At 42.5% G+C, this 19,456-nt stretch overlaps 1 protein-coding gene across 2 annotated transcripts in view; it reads right to left on the bottom strand.

Annotated features, from left to right (window-relative positions):
• The window catches only part of SMG1 (SMG1 nonsense mediated mRNA decay associated PI3K related kinase), a 283,265-nt gene that overhangs the window by 14,023 nt on the left and 249,786 nt on the right, over positions 1-19,456 (bottom strand). The window contains exons 52-58 of one of the 2 annotated variants that reach the window (XM_089679071.1): positions 17,805-17,955; positions 17,532-17,721; positions 14,373-14,842; positions 7,658-7,792; positions 7,225-7,377; positions 6,947-7,126; positions 132-362 (exon numbers count right to left, since the gene is read on the bottom strand). In XM_089679071.1, the coding sequence (XP_089535197.1) occupies positions 132-362; positions 6,947-7,126; positions 7,225-7,377; positions 7,658-7,792; positions 14,373-14,842; positions 17,532-17,721; positions 17,805-17,955 (1,510 nt within the window). The remainder of the gene's footprint in view (positions 1-131; positions 363-6,946; positions 7,127-7,224; positions 7,378-7,657; positions 7,793-14,372; positions 14,843-17,531; positions 17,722-17,804; positions 17,956-19,456) is intronic. The other variant, XM_089679072.1, reaches the window with a different exon arrangement.

The following is a 19,456-nucleotide window of genomic DNA, read 5'->3' as shown; positions in this document are numbered from 1 at the left end:
CGGGGGTGGGCTGGCCTAGCCAGGATTTCACCTTTAAATGGAGGTCTACATCCCCATAAAATAAAGCCAAGTTTAATATTTAAACAGATGTACATAAAGCTCAGGATAAACAAATTAATGCAGAAGCCCACCTTTGCCATTGCTTTCAGCAAGTGTTTGACATCTCCCAGCTGCCTGTTATGACTAGTCAGCACAGTCTTGATGCAGTCCACCAAATTCTGAATGGTTTCACACACCGCCTCAATCTGCTGCTCCTTCTCACTCTGTAGATTCCTCTGATTTGACATATCATGACTCAACTGCTTGTGGGCAGAAACCAGCCATTCAGGACTTCCAATGGCACTCTCATTCGATGGTCCCTGCTAGGAATGGACATGTGACTTTAAAATGTCTCTGGAGAGTTGCATGACAAAAAACAAAATACAACATCTAGCTGCAGGATGAAAATAAAATATATCCAGTGGATCTGTGTAAGTGTATAGAACAACTAGTCAATACATAGTTATTCTGCAAGCAGGAAGTGCTACTGGTCTGGGGTTCTGTGGCTTCAAACACCTAAAACAAAAACAACCTTAGGTGATATACCCATAAATAAAGCTCACACAATTGAAAATGCTATTGACATCATATATTTAAGTTTTATTAAGTCTTTTAATACTATTCCTTTATAATAGCCTGATACAGAAGTTGAGGATGCTAGGATTAAAGGGTTATATCACCTTTACAAAAAAAAACAAAAAAAAAAAAAATACTGCCTATGTCTGTTGATCAAAACAAACTGTGCAGCTTTGCCTAAAGAAGGATAAGACCCTTGCTATATGTATATGCCATTTACATACTTCATGAGGCCTGACCTGAAAACTCCCAGGACATTGCTAGGATATTACTATGTGAGGCCCAGCTGTTACTGCGCATCTCCACCATCACGCGAGTGAGCTCTCAAACTCTAAACTCAGACATTGCATCGAGGGAGAGAAAGTGCATGTGAGGAAGTTTGAATCACAGAAAGAGTTAACTCCTGTGGTGGTGAAGGGGAACAGTAATAGCTAGGCCTCACTTATCAACGTTGTGGGAATTTTCAGGTCAGGCTTCATGAGATATGTGAATGGCCTACAAAAGTATTATTCAAAATTGATCAAAGCCACACAGCTTGTTTTCATCTACAGTCACCCCTTATCTGTATAGGCATTTCGTAATGGTGAAATAACCCTTTAAAGTTGTTCTAAAGGCTTAAGTGATTTTTCCTTCATGCACTGTATGCATGAAGGTAAAAAACCCTCAGTGTGCAGCAGCCCCCTCAAAACCTCACCTGAGCCCGATCTCGGTCCAGCGATGTGCACAAGAGACTCGGCTCTCCCGGGTCTCTCCCTTCTCAATGGCTAAAAAAAAGCAGCGGGAGCCATTGACTCACGCTGCTGTCAATCACAGCCTGCTAGCTTCAAGGACTGGACACTGGCAAACAGAACTAAAAAGGACAGCCCAGTATAACCCCTGCCACAAAGTTTTGTGGCAAGCAAAAGTAGGAGTGGGTCACAAGAGCAGAGTCAAGGGACCGGTGTCCCTCAACTTACTCCAAGAAAAGGAGTTTACTATAAGCAAACTTCCTATGGAATAAAGTATTCAGGAACATTAGGATGTCCAAAAGCAGTCCATCTGAGGGGTAGGCAACAGAGCAAACAAAGGCAAACTCTCCAACAAAAAACCAACAGGTTAACAGAGGTACCTGAAGAGCAACTGAAGCAAGCATCACTCTGAAAGGCCATCTGGTAAAAAACTTAAAGTGATATTAATAGCCTTAATCTTTTGAATAAACCTGGTGACAATGGAACAAGAAGCAGGCTTTCCCCAATGGAGACCTACAAGGACAACAAGCAAAGTCAGACAGTCTAAAGGAACGTGCCAAGAGACCGTGCTTACCACATCCAGACAATGGAGGGAACTCTACTTAGGATATTTTTGAGTAGGATACAGAACAATATCCTGGTTAAGATGCAAGGAAATGAAATGAAGAAATCACCTTAGGAAGAAAGGAGGCCAAGAGTGCCAACTCAAACACCTCACAAAAGTGATGGTGACAAGCAAGGCAACCTTGTGAGTAAAGCAAGACAGGAAAAGTATGAATTGTAGTTTAATTAGTAGTTGGTTGAAGAACCAACAGAACCAGGTTGAGATCTCCAGCACTTAACCTGTGAACAAGCACATCAGCGCAAACCTAGTCTTGATCCAGAGATTCACATCCTGTCTTTTTTCCCCATGAATTGTGCTTTTTTGGTGGTATTTGATTACCTGTGTTTTTTATTTGTTGTGCTATGGAAAAAAGAAAAAGACAAACAATTTTGAGAAGAAAACACTATTTTTAACTTGTTGCTATTAATCACTTGTCCGTCCGCTGTTTATGAACGGCGGGACAGAACACCTCCAGGAGCGGGTTGCCGTTTTTGAACGGCGTCCTGCATCTGAGGCTCGTGTGCGGCTCCTAGAGCGCGCACCCGCGAGCCCGATGATTGCCGAGTCCGATGGACACAGCGGATCATGTGACATGGTACACAACCAATGAAATCGGTTCTATACCATGTGATCAGCTGTGTCCAATAAGGACACAGTCTATGTAAACAAAAGCCGCATGGTGCAGCTTCCGCCTCCTTCTCCTCTCACAGAGTTCTGTCTGTGAGAGAAGGAGCAGATAGCAAGAAAGCAAACTGCCCTCCACCTCAGTGACACCTGATCGCCCCACAAGTGGCCCAGCAGTGTCTCTGATTGTCACAGTGGCCCTGATTGCCACACCAGTGGCCCAGCAGTGTCCCTGATCACCACAGTGTCCCTGATCACCACAGTGTCCCAGCAGTGTCCCTGATCACCACAGTGGCCCAGCAGTGTCCCTGATCACCACAGTGGCCCAGCAGTGTCCCTGATCACCACAGTGGCCCAGCAGTGTCCCTGATCACCACAGTGGCCCAGCAGTGTCCCTGATCACCACAGTGGCCCTGATCACCACAGTGGCCCTGATCACCACAGTGGCCCTGATCACCACAGTGGCCCTGATCACCACAGTGGCCCTGATCACCACAGTGGCCCAGCAGTGTCCCTGATCACCACAGTGGCCCAGCAGTGTCCCTGATCACCACAGTGGCCCAGCAGTGTCCCTGATCACCACAGTGGCCCAGCAGTGTCCCTGATCACCACAGTGGCCCAGCAGTGTCCCTGATCACAGTGACCCAGCAGTGTCCCTGAACGCCGCAGTGTCCCTGATCGCCACAGTGGCCAAGCAGTGTTTCTAATCGCCACACAAGTGGTCCAGCAGTGTCCCTGATCGCCACACAAGTGGTCCAGCAGTGTCCCTGATTGCCACACTAGTGGTCCAGCAGTGTCCCTGATCACCGCAGTGTCCCTGATTGCCACAGTGGCCCAGCAGGGTTCCTGATCACTGCTCAAGTGGCCAAAGAAATTAGATGTGTAATTTTTGCCCCTATAACTCCAAAAGGTGCTTATTGGATGTGGAGCCCCTCTATTTGGCAAGAATGTGAAAAAATCTCACACATGTGGTATCGCCATATTCATATAAAGAGTTAGAGAATGTGTTTTGGGGTGTAATTTTAAGTATGCCTATGCAGTGTATTAGAAATATCTCATAGATTGACAACTTTGCATTGAAAAAAACACATGGTCGTTTTCTTCTTACATTTTCCAAAAACTTGTGGCAAAAAATTAAGTCTTCAGAAGACTCCACATGCCTCTTAAAACATACCTTGGGGTGTTTTATCCACAAAATGACCCCATTTTGGAAAGCATTCTATTGTCCTGATGCTCCAGGACCTCCAAAACGGCAATAGGTAGTCAAGAAATTAGATGTGTAATTTTTGCTCTTAGAACGCTAACAGGTGCTTATTGGATGTGGAGCCCTCCTATGTGGCCAGACTGTGAAAAAGTCTCACACATTTGATATTGCCATATTCAGCAGGAGTTAAAGAATGAGTTTTGTGGTGTAATTTTAAGTATGCCTATGCTGTGTAATAAAAATATCTCATAGATTGACAACTTTGCGTAAAAAAAATAAATTTTCATTTCACATTGTCCAAAAACCTGTGGCAAAAAATGAAGTTTTCAGAGGACTCCCCATGCCTCTTAAAACATACCTTGGGGTGTTTGCTTTCCAAAATGGGGTCATTTTGAGGGTAATTAAATTTTCCTGGTGCTCCAGGACCTCCAAAACTGTGATAGACAGTCAAGAAATTAGATGTGCAATTTTTGCCCCTAGAACGCCTAAGGGTGCTTATTCGATGTGGGGCTCTTCTATGTGGCTAGGCTGTGAAAAAATTTCACACAAGTGGTATCGCCATACTCAGGAAGAGTAGCAGAATGTATTTTGGGGTGTAATTGCAAGTATGCCTATGCCGTGTGAGAGAAAGAACTTGTTAAATGACAACTTTGTGGAAAAAAAAATTGTTTACTTTCATAATTTCCCTCAAAAATTGGCAAAAAATGACAACTTCAAAAAACTCCCCATGCCTCTCATTAAATACTTCAGACTGTCTACTTTCCAAAAAGGGGTCATTTGGGGAGTATTTGTACTGTCCTGGCATTTTAGGGCCCCAAGAAATTATACAGGTAGTCAATACATCAGGGTTGATACATTTTCAAATATATATACCGTGGTCTGTGGACTCTATAACTTTCACAAAGACTAAATAATACACACCGATTTGGGTTATTTCTACCAAAAAAAATGTAGAACCTAGATTATGGCCTACATTTATGAAGTATATTTATTTGCAAAATTTAGTAACAAAAGCTAAGAAAAACATGTTTTTTTTTCAAAATTTTCAGTCTTTTTTTCATTTTTCTAGCAAAAAATAAAAACCCCAGTAGTAATTAAATACCATCAAATGAAAGCTATTTGTTTGAAAAAAAAAAAATGATCATTTCATTTGGATACAGTGTCGTATGCCTGAGTAATTGTCATTCACAATGTGAGAGCGCTGAAAGCTGAAAATTGGCCTGGACAGGAAGGGGGTGAAAGTGTCCGGACATGATGTGGTTAAACATGTCCAGTAAAAAAATGTAACATCAAATTTCATCATAAATTTAGGCCAAAATTTATTCTGCTACATGTCTTTGCTAAAAAAAAATAAAAAAAAAAATAAATACCAATAAGTGTAAATTAATTGGTTCAGTTGAAAGCTAGAAATGGCGGTATATATACACTGGGACTTTTTTTTTTTTGTACTAGTAATGGCGGCGGGCATTCTGACACTGGGGGGAACTGACTTGGTGTCACTGACATCCCCAGTGACACCAATACAGTGATCAGTGCTAAAAAAGCACTGACACTGTACTAATTGCACTGGGCAGGAAAGGGTTAACATGAGGGGTGATCAAAAGGGTTAACTGTATGCTGTTTTACTTGTGTCTGTGTGCTTCACTGTAAGAACACTGCTTTGCATGGCTGTGCACGAGCTGACAGGGAGAACTGGTTTACAAACAGTTCTCCTCCCCATTGGAGATGCTCGGCAATCACCGGGTGCCGGCAAGTAATCACTGATCAGGACTCAGTGATTGACAGCCACGAATGACAGCGAGGGTAGGGCTCCTGTGTGCCCCCTACCCGGAAATGCAAAATCACATATAAACACGATTTTGAGCACCCATGCTGCCCTGTAGCAGTATTTCTGTTATAGGGCGATCGAGAACAGCGTGAAGAAAGTACTGCCGATAACCGGCAATTGTCAGAGGACGGATCAGCACCGATCATCAAGGCACCGATGATCAGTGCCCTGTAGTGTCACCCACCTGTGCCCAGCAGTGCCACCCACCAGTGCCCATCATTGTTGCATATCAGTGGAGCATCAGTGCTGCCTATCCGTGCCACCTCATCAATCAGTGCAGCCTCATCAACGCACATCAGTGAAGGAGAAAAAATTACCTGTTTGCAAAATTTTATAATAAAAAGAAAGAAAAACTTTTTTTTTTTTTCACATTTTTTGCTCTTTGTTTACAGCACTAAAAATAAACACCCAGCGGCAATTAAATACCGCCAAAAGAAAGTTCTATTTGTGTGAAAAAAATTATAAAAATGTAATATGGGTACAATGTTGCATGACCGTGCAATTGTCATTCAAAGTGCACCAGCACTGAAAGCTTAAAATTGGCCTGGGCACGAAAGGGGTATAAGTGTCCGGTAGGCAAGTGGTTTTAAAGGAGGTTAAGCCTCCTTAAATGAGAAAGTAATACCTGATCATTGGCATACACCTGTTGATCTCCTTGCATCTTACTGCAGCCAAGCTCAATGACCTAAACTGGCCATAAATGCACAGACAATAACAAGCAATGTCTCCAATACTGAGCACTCCTTGTGATGATTGAGGTGTTTTTGACATGCCTAAGGAATGCCAAGCACCTCTGGCAGCTACAGGTGACACACTGTACAAACATTCATCGTTTGGAGAAAGTCTCCTTAAGAACAAGGTTCAGGGTTTCACAATTCTTTGAAGAACGTCTCCACGAAAGCAGGGTTCAGACTTTTCCTCTACATTTCCGAAAGCACAGCATACCATCTGAGTTTAGCAGTGGGCTGAAGGCCTTACTGTCATCCTGAGGAATATATCAGTTTATCTACAAACAGCATGCTATTTCTGCTATCTAAGAAGCTATCAAGTGATATGCTAGAAAGGCAAGAGGAGCTTTGAATTAGACCGTATTAGGCAGTATTGTGAAGGGGGAGCTGCAGCTATGCATTTCCCATTTTCATTTTTTTTTTTTTTTTAAGAGCAGAAGTCCAATTTTACTGTAGCTTTTTAAATACAATTGGAAATGCTCACCTGACCAAAGTCAAGAGCTATATTTAGCTCTGTTACAGGGGAACCCAACATACATTCAACTCTGGAACAACATTTCAATATTGACCAAGTCTTCATTCTAGCTTGCTGGCCTTGCAACAAAAGCTACTTACCACTCTTTTCAAAAGCTGTAGCTCCAACTCAGATACTGAACTATTGAACTGGGAGGCAAATGAGCACATCTGTTGACAACGTTTAATGAGCTCAAACAGGCTAGTGTCCATGCTTAGAGTCTCAGTAGTCCGTGTGCGTAAACTTTCAAAGTGTATGATGGTGCTACAAAGGAAGGTGACCTAAAAAGGAAAAAAAAGCAAAAAAAAAAACAGACAAATTATATATTGGTCTTCAAAAACGTTAGCTACAAAAGGTACAACTATATAGGACTATATACCTGATTGGTTCTTTGGTTTTCCTTTAGTACAAAATTCCTTCTCTCTGTAATAGTAGACTCAAAGTCTTGAAGAACTGGTGCCAAGGCAGGATTTGCTCCTCCTGCCCATTTCAAACGCTGCTCAATGCTGGCTTCTAAAGCAGCTAATTTTTCCTGTAGGAAATACATGTGCCAACAGAAAATTAAAAGATAAGAAAAGTTATTTTTGTATTGCAAAAGTTACTTTGTTTACATTTGAAAATCTGGGAAAAAAAGGTGCATTCCATGTTGTCTTAGTTACAGTAACTGCTACAAGCGGAACACAGTTCCCTATGAATTCAATGTGGCAATCTGACTGGCCCATGAACTTCAGCCCTCTAATAATGCCTATTTGGCCATGCAAGAAAGCGGTGCACACAAACATTCCAAGCAAACAGCATTTTTGATGGCGCACCTGGACTGCGGAAATAGAAGAGTCAATCTGTCCAAGAGTATGAAGCTTCTTCTTCATGCTGGTTAAGATGGCGGAGCGGGGAGGAGTAACAGATGTTGCTTGTGGGCGACTAATCAGGAAGTCCTCATGCTGCCACTGGAATGTAAAATAAATTTCAATCAATGAAAGGTCAGAATCAGATTACAGTGATTTGTAGCTATGTCATTGGGAATAGAGTTATTTAGAGCTAGCTACAAAATCACCAGCTTTTGTAACTAGTCATGTAATCCAGGGGCACAGCTCAGAATTGTAGCTGCATAGATATAGACAAGTCTAATTATATGATCAAATGCTTAAAAGAGAAAAATATGGAGACTGCTATTGCAGACTTCTGAAATTGTTAGTTGTCTGTAAGCAGACACTTTGACTTTGAGTTGACCTGAAGCCATAATGCATACAAGACCTTCTGTCTTTTCTCAAACTTTCTTGATTTGCATACTTGTTCTGGATCACAGACTCAAAGATTGAAGCTACTGGGTCAGCACAACAACCAGACCAGAATTTTCAGGAGCTCAGCACAATGTCGGCTTTGATAGTCTCTCACCATGGATATACTTTAAACCAATCTGATATGTTGCCACTTGAATAGATTTTGTAGTACATCTGGAAAATTCCTAGGCAAAGGTATGTTCTGTGTAGTAAAACAATACTCCTATAAAACTGTAATGCTCAGTGCGTTGAACTGAATATAAAAACATACTCCGGAGACTGATTAGACAACGTGTAGACATGTGGCTAATATTTCCACACCTGAAAGGAGTTGGACATGCAGTCAGGAGGTGATATGTTGCCTTCTCCCTGCCTATTTTAAAGTTTTTGTACAGGCTGAAATTCTTATTTTTTTCACCTTAATGCATTCTAGGCATTAAAATATAAAAAACCTTCTGTGCTAGACGATCCACCCCCCCCCCCCCCCCCCCGAGTCTGATCTGAATCCAGTGATGTGCATGAGAGCAATGGCTCTCTCCACTTTCTCCCTTCTCACTGGGAAAAATGATAGTCTGTGATGGCGGAGTGGGGATGTGACCGAGCTGCCCTGTCTGTTTTAGTTGACACAGACAGAGAAGCTCAGAAGGAAGCCCACACAGGTGCCCCCATAGGAAACAGCTTTCTTTGGTTTGGCACTCACCGAACAGGAGGAACCAGGAGCGACGGCGAGAGGCCCAAGAAGAAGAGGATCAGGGCTGCTCTGCACAAAGCAGTATATTTTTGTTATTTTATGTAGCAGGCTCCTTGTACAAGAGGATTCAGAAGGAATCAAACATTCAGCAGTCAGTCCCTCCTCTCTCTCCCCTATTTGTAAAACCTGGGCATTCTGCCAAGTTCATGACTCATCCACTACACAGCAAAGAACGCTGGGAAGGGGAGGAAGCAGGAAGTGAAGGGGAGAACAGGGAGACACAAGGCTGGAGAAAAGACAGGGACATGTGGAGCCCGTCCAAGGAGAGGAGGAGGCACTACAGCACCCAGCGTGGCTAGAGGGACCCTGCTGTGTGTTCAGAGTCTGGTGAGCTGTCCCACTGGAGAGAATAAGACACACCATTTACACTTTGCAAATAGACTGGGACATCCGCACCCCACTGCTGGGATCTCACCCATCCGGGGCCCTGTGCAAGCCACAGATCCCCCTGCCTGCTTTGCCCCTCACCACCAGTGTAATTGAGAATGTCTGCCCCGGGGACTGACACATACTGGGAGATTGCATCCTGCGACTGCCCCTGGTCTTGGGTTGCTTTTAGACACTGAGGTTGGACCCTCTCAGCCCAGAAACCTAGTGAAATCTGATGTAACCCACACCAGCTGAAACTCCAAAGAAGCCTTCAGCTGCCATTTACTTCATTGTAAGGACTAAACGTGCACCAACTAGAGCTCCACCGTTACAAGGACTAGAGTGGGGGAATCTGGCTTAGTAGCTTTATTAGAGGTACCTCTTTATTGCATTCTGTTTTGACTCTGATGTGATTTTTGGCTAACGCCCCTCAGAAGCAGAATCATACAGCGGTGTGGGTAATACATTTCATTGATAGATATCAGTTGTATTTTGCTTAAAGTGCGACTCTGCCATCAGGAGATTTTTGGCTGTGAAGCCCTCTAGTGGCAGACCAAATTTACTGCATTGTATAAAAGAAGAAAAGTAAGTTTTGAAGTTGAAAGGGGAACCCCACCCCTCTACACTGCATTTCATTCTCCATAAAATTGTTCTTGTTTCATTTAACCCTGTGTCAGCAAATTTCTTGGCGGGGTATTTGCTATTCATTACCAGTTGTGCCAGAGGGATTGGGTTTGCTTAGGGTTGGATCTATTGAGCGCAGGACCCATAATATATTCTAGCTTGTCCCAAGGGGCAGTGCTACATTTAAAACAAAAAAAAAAATTGATGATTTAACAGTTTGGGGATGGCCCCTTCCTGTTCCCACAAAGTTGGGACCGTGAAATTGTGCAAAACATCTTGGTATACTGACGCTTTAAGACTTCCTTTCACTGGAACTAAAAGGCAAAGCCCAACCCCTGAAAAACAACCCCACACCACAATCTCCCCTCCACCAAACTTTACACTTGGCACAATGCAGTCAGGCAAGTACCATTCTCCTGGCAACCGCCAAACCCAGACATGTCCATCGGATTTCCAGACATAGAAGCGAGATTCGTCACTCCAGGGAACATGGCTCCACTGCTCTAGAATCCAGTGGCAGCGCACTTTAAACCACTGCATCTGATGTTTTGCATTGCACTTTGTGATGTAAGCCTTAGATGCAGCTGCTTAGCCATGGAAACCCATTCCATGAAGCTCTCTACGCACTGTCGTGCTAATCTGAAGGCCACACAAAGTTTGGAGGTCTTTAGCTATTGACTCTTTAGACAGTTGGCGACTTCTGTGCTTCAGCATACGCTGACCCTGCTCTGTCATTTTACATGGCCTACCATTGCGTGGCTGAGTTGCTGTTCTTAGTTGCTTCCACTTTGTTGTAATACCACTAACAGTTGACCATGGAATATTTAGTAGCAACGAAATTTCAAGTATGGACTTATTGCACAGGTGGTAACCTATCAAGGTACCACGCTTGAATTCACTGAGCTTCTGAGAGTGACCCATTCTTTCACAAATGTGTGTAGAAGCAGTCTGCATGCCTAGGTGCTTGATTTTATACACCTGTGGCCACGGAGGCGATTGGAACACTTGAATAAAATGATTTGGACGGGTGTCCCAATACTTTTGGCAATATAGTGTACATCCGGTGCACTTGCAGTGTAGATAAAGAGTCCTGTCCGATTTCTGAGCAGTGCAGTCCGGTCCAGGTGCAAATTACAGGCTCATTAACTTCTATGGGAACTGCTTCTGAATTGCATGTCATGAGTTTGTGAAAACTATTTCAGGACGGTTTTCTCTCCTGATCCTAATGTAAAATGTGACCTGATCTAAACCTGACCTGAACCACTGAACAACTACTTTGTCAATTAGCTGGGAAAACGGAGCTTCAATTTGCACCGTACATGTGTGAATAAACACTCAGGGAAGGAAAAGCATAGTTCAAGATAAACGGATCCCATGGGGCTGCCAGAACATCCACTGTTTCTGCAAGAGGATGCCTCTACCTGGAGACAAACCTGCCCAGTTTGTTGTTGAACTTAGAATCCAGCTAGACAGGTCCTGAACACCATTCTTTTGCATGTACTTATTCATTAGTGTTTTTGTCATCTGTGTTTGTCTTTGCAATATAGTCAAAATTTACCTTTTTTTTTTTTTAGACCATAATAATGAAAGATTCCTCTGAACCACCAAGAGATGATGGAAGGAGAAGTTGGTTCACCCTTTCGGGGTGCATCTGGATTGACAAATCAATCTTTTTTGAAGGAAGCAGTGGCTGAGAGATAGACACTCTCAGTCCAAAATATATCCAGGCAAACATCTCTTTCTGATGAACTGGAGCCTAACAGAAGAACCAACGATGTGTTGGTTGAGGTGAAACGCCAAAAGAACCTTCTGGGCCTCAAAACCACCTTGTTCCTGTGCAGAACTAGAAAGGATTCTTTACCGGACAAGGCCACTAGTGCAGACACTCACCTTGTACAGATGACAACTACAAAACACCACCTTATGGGTAATAATTTTTTCTGATGGGTTCAAAGGACAGTCGTATCCCTATGTTAAATGGTATCACAACAAACTTTATAGAACATACTGGTATAAAAAAAAAGTTTAAATGTTGAAAACACAGGCATTGATGATGGAAATAAAGTTCTTTTAAAAAAATATTAAAGATTGGGACAACTACTAAAATATATCTAAAACCAACCTGCTTTTTTTGTTTTTCTGCATTTCAAAGTAGGGGAGCAAAAGCTATTCCAGTTGGGGAGTTATTTTTTCACTTTATGTCCTGTAGACTCCAGAGAAAGTTAAAGGAACTTTCTAATGTGAGGAAAATACTTTCTTAGACAGTTGTCAATGGAACAAGTGCCCCCCCCATTGGAAGATTTCCCCTCTTTTTTTTTTTTTTTTTGATGCTTCTGTGATGCTTTTCTGAAGCTTAACAAATGCCCGGTGTGTGTTGATTTTATATTTATTTTAAAGTGGGCCAAGTAGAACCCTGGCTAAGTAGTATCCCAATCAGCAGATCCCTAGCTCATTAGTACTCCTGTTCAGTAGATCCCCAGCTCACTGGTACCATTGTTCAGCAGATCCCTAGCTTATTAGTACCCCCACTCAGCAGAAGTATCCCCTGCTCAGAAGTACCCCCAGCTATGGTGATGCCCCACTCAGTAATACCCCCAGCTTTGCTGATCCCCACTCAGTAGTAACCTCCAGCTCTGCTGATCCCCCACTCAGTAGTAACCCTCTGCTCTGCCGATTCTCCTCTCTCTCTGGTGACCATATAGGATCTTGTCCCATTGCAGAAGAACAGATATCACCCTCAGCACTTTGCTGGTTTTCCTCATTGCTGTCTATTATGGCCCAAGTGCTTTTAGGCCTGCTTTTTATCAGCTTCTCTGCACCTTGCCTCCGCCATTGCCAAGTGAAGGGGGATCTCCTGTTGGGTATTCAGGAAATGAAGAATGATAGGGTATGCAAGTCTCTGGGAAGGGAGCCACAATAACCCAGATGCTGACTGTTGTCCTGCGTCTTGTGTCCCTGGAGGAGCGGGTAGAGAAGAATAAACATGCTTCTTGCATTCTCCACAAAAATGGTGGGTGGAAGGGATGAAACACCAATACCCCAAATGTAAAATGGGAAACCATCACAATTACAAGTAAACCTGTAATTTAATTAAAATGTAACTAAAGGCAAAAGATTTCTTTTTTGAATACAGTGGAGAGGTTAGAATACCTGTCAGGTTTTTGTTGCTGTTTGTACCCCCATTATAGATTTGTGGTCTCTAGTTTAAAAAAAAAAAAAAAATAAATTCCCACATTTTGAGTTGTCCTCCCGAGCAGTAAGATCAGAAATCTTCCAATGGGGACACCAGATCTGGTGACAACCAAGGACTCCCTCTTCCGGTTTTGGTTAATTAGGCAGGAAATACAGGGAAATCGCCCCAATGGGACACAGTTGGCAAAAACAACCTGGCAGGGGTTATAATCCTCCATGGGAAAAAAAAAAAAAAAAAAATGCTTTGCCTTTAGTTCTACTTTAACCTTTAATTATACTGAAGGTTCCTGGAGGGGACCAAACGTAACCCATCACTACGGGCATACCAGTGAAAGGTGTCTTCAAGGTCTGGGTGAAATAGGCCCTGCCATTATGTGAGTTTAGGAAATTAAGGTAGAAAGGATTCACATTCAGGCTTAATGCAAAGATCCAGATTGTCTATTGCTAGTGGAGAAAACTGTGTTGTAATTATTTTTCAAGGTGTAGTAGTTCCAGATCAGGGCCTGGATCTATAAGGTTTCAAAGTGTCTTGGGCGGGACAGAACCTTTAATCCTGTATCTGGGTTTTGCTAGACACCTGCAGCCTGTGTGTTTACACGGTTGTGCAGAGTCGTTATAAACCAAATCAGAATAGCTGATGGTAATTGATGCCACTTGCAGACAGAGCCCTGTCAGAAAGGCTACTGGGTGCTCCTGTTGGAGACTGCATCCCTTGTGAGGGTGATTCCTTGCCCAAGGACTGGGAAAGTCGGGACAACTACAAGAGTCTGGGAGACAGTGAAAGCTAAGGCGGCTAACGAGTCCAGGGGGCTGTAGGGTAGCCGGAAGTCTCGAGTGAACAAGCTTCAGAGGGCTGGAGAACCCTATTTAGAGGCCAAGAGAAAGCCTATGCAGTGAGGAGCTGCAACCGAGGCTGAGTGAGCCTGAAGAGCTGGTGGTCTGAGGTACCAGTATTCGTAGCAGGGGTGCTGCTGAATCAGCCTTGCTGGCAAGCATTTTCGATTTGATTGTTTTGCAGTGAGAAGCCGGTATCAGATTTTGACAGGTACCTGCTGCTCCCCCCCTCCTAAAAAGATTGCCAAATGTGAAAGGAGGGGGGGGGGGAAGGAGGCCTTAAAGTGGAACCTCCTCTTTAGGATGGAGGTCCATTTTACTTAACACTCTATAGTCATTCTATCACAACTTCTCTAACTGATCTGCTCCAACCCTGCCCTGTCTACATGTTGATATTAAGTATAAACATTTCATGTTAAAAAAAACAAAAAAAAACAAACAAGCATGCTTATTAGTATTTAGCTGTAGAAAATTTACCTGAAACATTGCAATGTGAAGCTGCACACGCTGCATACTGGTTTTACAGGAAGCAATATTTGTTTCTAGACGACGCACCAAGTCTTGTTTCTTCCAGGCAGTGTCATAAGAACTGGCTAGGACAGTAGCCCTGTTCATTACTAGCTGGGAGAATCTGGAGATCTGAATGTTGTGCTCCACAGCCTTTTTACAGAGATCATCAATGGAAACTTTACTTTCTGCCCCAAAGTCTTTGGCTTCCACTTGAGCAATAACATCCACACCCAAAGCACTGATGAAGCTGCACAAAGTCAGTCCCAAAGCCTGTGTAGGTAAGCCAATCAAGAGTTGCCTCACAAAGTCAGCTGTAAAAGATTTGATTGGTTTGGCCATTTGGTCTTCACTAAAACAAGAGTTTCTGTACATTGTTTTTACATTGACCAGCTGCACAGGTCCATTAACAGGAGTTTGTTCATCAATAGGGCATTTCCCTGTGTAGAGAAAGCAAAAGCATACATTTGGCAAATTACATATGTCGCAGGTAAAAGTAAACCCATCAAAAACCTGTGCAATTAAAATGGTTTGAATAAAAAACTATTAATTAGAGATTACCCTCGGGGAAACACGCATGTCAAAACCCCCACAGACCCATGCATATATGCACCCAATTTTTTATGCAAATCTCAGCTTTTCCAGTAAGTTTTCTGGGCCAGTCCCCACTCCCATAGCACTTTGTTTTTAGTGGAATGAATAGCCTCAAATGAAAAAGGATGACTCAGGATGTGGATATAAAGTGAGCCCAGTTTAACCTACACAGTAAAAGCCAATATTTGAATATAAATTTAGCTGTCTACATCTACTGATTTTTTCCCCAAAGTTTTCATGTAAGGTAACCTCTGAGTTTACATATACCCTGTTAAAAATTGACAACATATGGAGTTTGAAGTAGTAGTTGTAACCAATACCTCCAGATGACTGAATACATAATTGTTGTCCATGTATTCTGCTATAACTGAAAAGCTATACAATGCACAGACCGTTCTCTTAACCACCACATTTTGAAATGTCTAGTTACAAAGAAAGGCCTTTTAGCAAGTGTTAAATGAAAGTTAGATCTCATCTGAACTACCAGAAATGTGGAGGTAACTATTACTTGTAGATATGTAAAGTAGGCCTGCTGAAAAAAAAGACCAAAAAGATAACACTTTGCAGCAAACCAAGCATGAAATCACATAACTCAACAAAAGCCAATTAGTAAAAACTACTGTTGTTCTTCCAACACTACTCTGAGCAAAACTTAAAAATGGAGAAAAATTATCTAATGTGATAAGTTTTTCTGCAGGAACACCTTACTTTGCCTTGTCCTCATTTGAAAGATTTTGTGTACTACTAAATAGACTTGCTTATTTAGAATGTGTTGCTGGATGATTATGCTGGGTAAATGCTAATTTTAAGGCAAAGAGGCTTAGAAAATTCTGTATTTACTGCAACAATTGCCAACCTGTTTAAACACCAACAAATGCTGAATTACCTCTCCCAATCTCTCTGTAAAGAAAGCCCAATAGAAACAGAGAGCTGCACGCGCTGCAGAGGCAGGTAAAAGCCCTCCATAGAAAAAAAACGTAGACATGGAAAATCGTCTATGCTGAAAATCTCCAAGTGCTGGGCATCCTGTAAAGGGCTGAAAGGTCCAAGCCTCCTGTATTCCCTGACAAAGCTACTTGGCCTATGCAACCTTCCTGATCCTCCTCAACATTCACAATAAAAATGTGAGTAGTATCAAATGGTCAGTCAGTTACCATATATACAGTATCAAATGGTCAGTCAGTTACCATATATACTGCCATTATCTTCCAGATAGGAGCTCTTACTGCTGCCCTAGTAGCTTTTGTTTTTCTTTGGTTTTGCTAAACTTTGTTTCTTTTTGACCCACGTGTGCCTGGGAAATGGTTATACTTGTTGTCAGGAGTTCCCCACAGCAGACGGTTTACCGTTTTATAGTTGAAGCTTGCTCCACAGTTCTAGTTTTGGGCTAAGGCCCTTGTACAGCCAAGTGTGTTTTTATGCTATGTGGTGCATTGGTAGGGAGTTTTGCTACTCAGGGATGTTTTTATTTTTCCTTGTAACACTGTAAAATCTGAAAAGTACATTTTCTTACATAGTTAGTCTGGCTGAAAAAAAAAGACAAAAGTCCATCCAGTTCAACCATAAAAAAAAAAAAAAAAAAAAAAAAGAAGAAGTCCTATACCCACAGTTGATCCAGAGGAAGGCAAAAAAACCCCAGCAAAGTATGATCCAATTTGCTCCAGCAGGGAAAAAAAATTCCTCCCTGATCCCCCAAGAGGCGACTGGATATTCCCTGGAGCAACTTTACCTATAAATGTTAGTATCCAGTTATATTTTCTGTATCTAAAAAATAATCCAGGCCTTTTTTGAAGCAATCCACTGAGCTGGCCAGAACCAACTCTTGAGGGAATCTATCCCACATTCTTACAGCTCTCACTGTGAAGAAACCTTTCCATGTTTGGAGATTACATTTCTTTTCCTCGAGATGTAAAGAGTGCCTCCTTGTCCTCTGTGATGACCTCAGGGTGTATAGTTCTACACCAAGTTCACTATATGAACCACTGATGTATTTATATATGTTGATCATAACCCCCTTAATCTCCTTTTCTCAAGAGAGAATAAATTCAGTTCCTCTAATCTTTCCTCATAGCTGAGCTCCTCCATGCCTCTTATCAGTTTGGTTGCCCTTCTCTGTACGTTCTCAAGTTCCCCAATGTTCTTTTTGTGAATTGGTGCCCAAAACTGAACTGCATATTCCAGATGAGGTCTTACTAATGATTTGTACAGGGGTAAAATGATATCTCTCTCTCTGGAGTCTATACCTCTTAATACAAGTGAGGATTTTGCTCGCTTGGCATTGCATGCCATTATTAAGCGTGTGATCTACCAGAACTCCCAGATCCTTCTCCACCATTGATTCCCCCAGCTGTATGCCCCCTAGTATGTATGATGCATGCATATTCTTGGCCCCCAAGTGCATAACCTTACATTTATCTACATTAAACCTAATTTTCCATATAGTTGCCCAATTAAACAGTGCATTGAAGTCAGCTTGTAAGTTGAAGACATCCTGTAAGGACGTTATTCCACTGCACAGCTTGGTGTCAATCTTACCTGACAAGGTTTGAGAAAATGTGCCACAAAGGCGGAAGAATTCTCTGATCGTTTGTAATCTTTTCAAGAAAAATATCTCATCCAAAACACGGCGAAGTTCGTCATCTTCAAAAAAGTTCACCTGTGTACTTCGTGCTTCACGGATGATATCAACCTTTCTCCAAGCATGTGGAATTTCCATCTGTTTTAACTGCAGTCGTGAGCACAAGATAAACATGGAGTATGCTTACAAGTACATGGTCAATTCAGCTAGATATCAGTAAACGTCCATACCTTCTCCAGTAGTAAGCCAAATGCAGTTTCAACCTGAGCAAACATCCCATCAAAAGCAACCAACAGCATCTGACCAGCAGACATTTTTGGAGTTTCTTCCACAGAGCCATTCCTTGGCTGAATCAACTCTCCATACTGAGAATGAAGTAACCTGTAACACAACATACCTACTAAGTAATATTTGCTTAGAATATCTGAAATTACATGTGGAAATATCAATCTAAAAATAAAAGTGCTGTGTATGACCCAGCAGGCCTTTAAATACAGATTAAAATATATACACGAAAATGGACACAAACTGTAATCTTACATGAAAATAAACCATGTTTTAGCTTTAAAGTTGAAGCTGAGTGATTTCTTTTAAATCAGCACCAAGGACAGTACATACATGAAGAGTGTCCTGTTTGCTGGTGGTGGTTGCGTTTCTTGAAATTTTATGTTGTCTGCCTCCTAGATACCCCGAAAGAGCTGATTGGTCTCCATAATGGAAAACGCTCTCTGAATTGCATGGATGAATGCCCCCTCTATTCAGAGCATTTTTTTTATGTGGGAATAGTAAAGATAATATGATTTCTATGAATTGAGTATGGAAGTGGAAAGGACAGCCAATTTCACCACTTTTGATGAGGTCCTGTCACAGCTGCAACTGTTCACATTTATCTCTGCAGCTCCAGAAGATCACGGTTGTAGGGGTATCCAGGGGCAAGGGACTGAAGATTTTAACCACTTCACTTCTCTAGGATGTGCCTGTGCATCCTCAGGTTAAAGAGGTTCTCTCAGGATCATGGCTGCAGCTGCAGTCATGATTCTAGTATCAACATTTTCAACTGCACGACCATTTCTACAGGGCGCAGATAGGGTCAGTCATCCCGCTGCTCTTCTCAGGCTCTTTGAACAGCTGTTAGTTCCAGTAAACAGAGGGAAGGAAAGCACATCCATACCCACTCCCTTTGTGACTTAAGAAAGTGGAAGCGATGAGGATATCACCACCTCCAGTTTGGTTTGTTGTTTACAAGCTGTTGCCAGCTTGTAAAGCATCTGGTCAAAATAATCTTGGTTTGATCAGATGCTTTTGGGGGCAGAAGAGAGATCTGGGATCTAGTAAAGGTCTATTAAAGAATACCTGTCACTGCCCATGCTATCACAAGGGACGTTATTCATCCCTTTTGATAGCAATAAAGTTTATCCAAAAGGAATGTGAAGAGTCACTGTAAAAACTGTATTTATTTTTTTTAAATTAACCACATGCCACCCAGACACTGTAGAAATACGGTGGCAGGGCGGCACGGCTGGGCAAAACCATGTTTTAAAACGTGTGTTTGTAAAACAGGTAAGGGGCGCGGATGTCAGTCGCCGGGTCACAGCCGGTCGTTACCGGCTATGCCCCGGCGATTAGCGGCAATCAGTGACAGAGAGCACAGCTGCAGTAGCTGTGCTTTCTGTCAGTTCCCTGACAGCTCCTGACACGCTGATCGGGACAGAAATGTTCATCTGTCTCGATCAGCGGTGTTCCCTGCAGTACACACCCCCGCCCCCTAGTAAAACACTCCCCTCACACAGTTAACCCCTTCCTCCCCAGTGCCATTAGTACAGTGTCAAGTGTTTTTTTTTTTTTTGCACTGATCACTGTATTGGTGTCACTGGGGATGTCA

This window comes from Staurois parvus, unplaced genomic scaffold (assembly GCF_062004578.1).
Source record: "Staurois parvus isolate SC_StPar_1 unplaced genomic scaffold, SC_StPar_1.0 ptg000217l, whole genome shotgun sequence".
Taxonomy (NCBI): Eukaryota; Metazoa; Chordata; class Amphibia; order Anura; family Ranidae; genus Staurois; species Staurois parvus.
The sequence above is the reverse complement of the archived record's forward strand: the minus strand, read 5'-3'. Positions and strand labels throughout refer to the sequence as shown.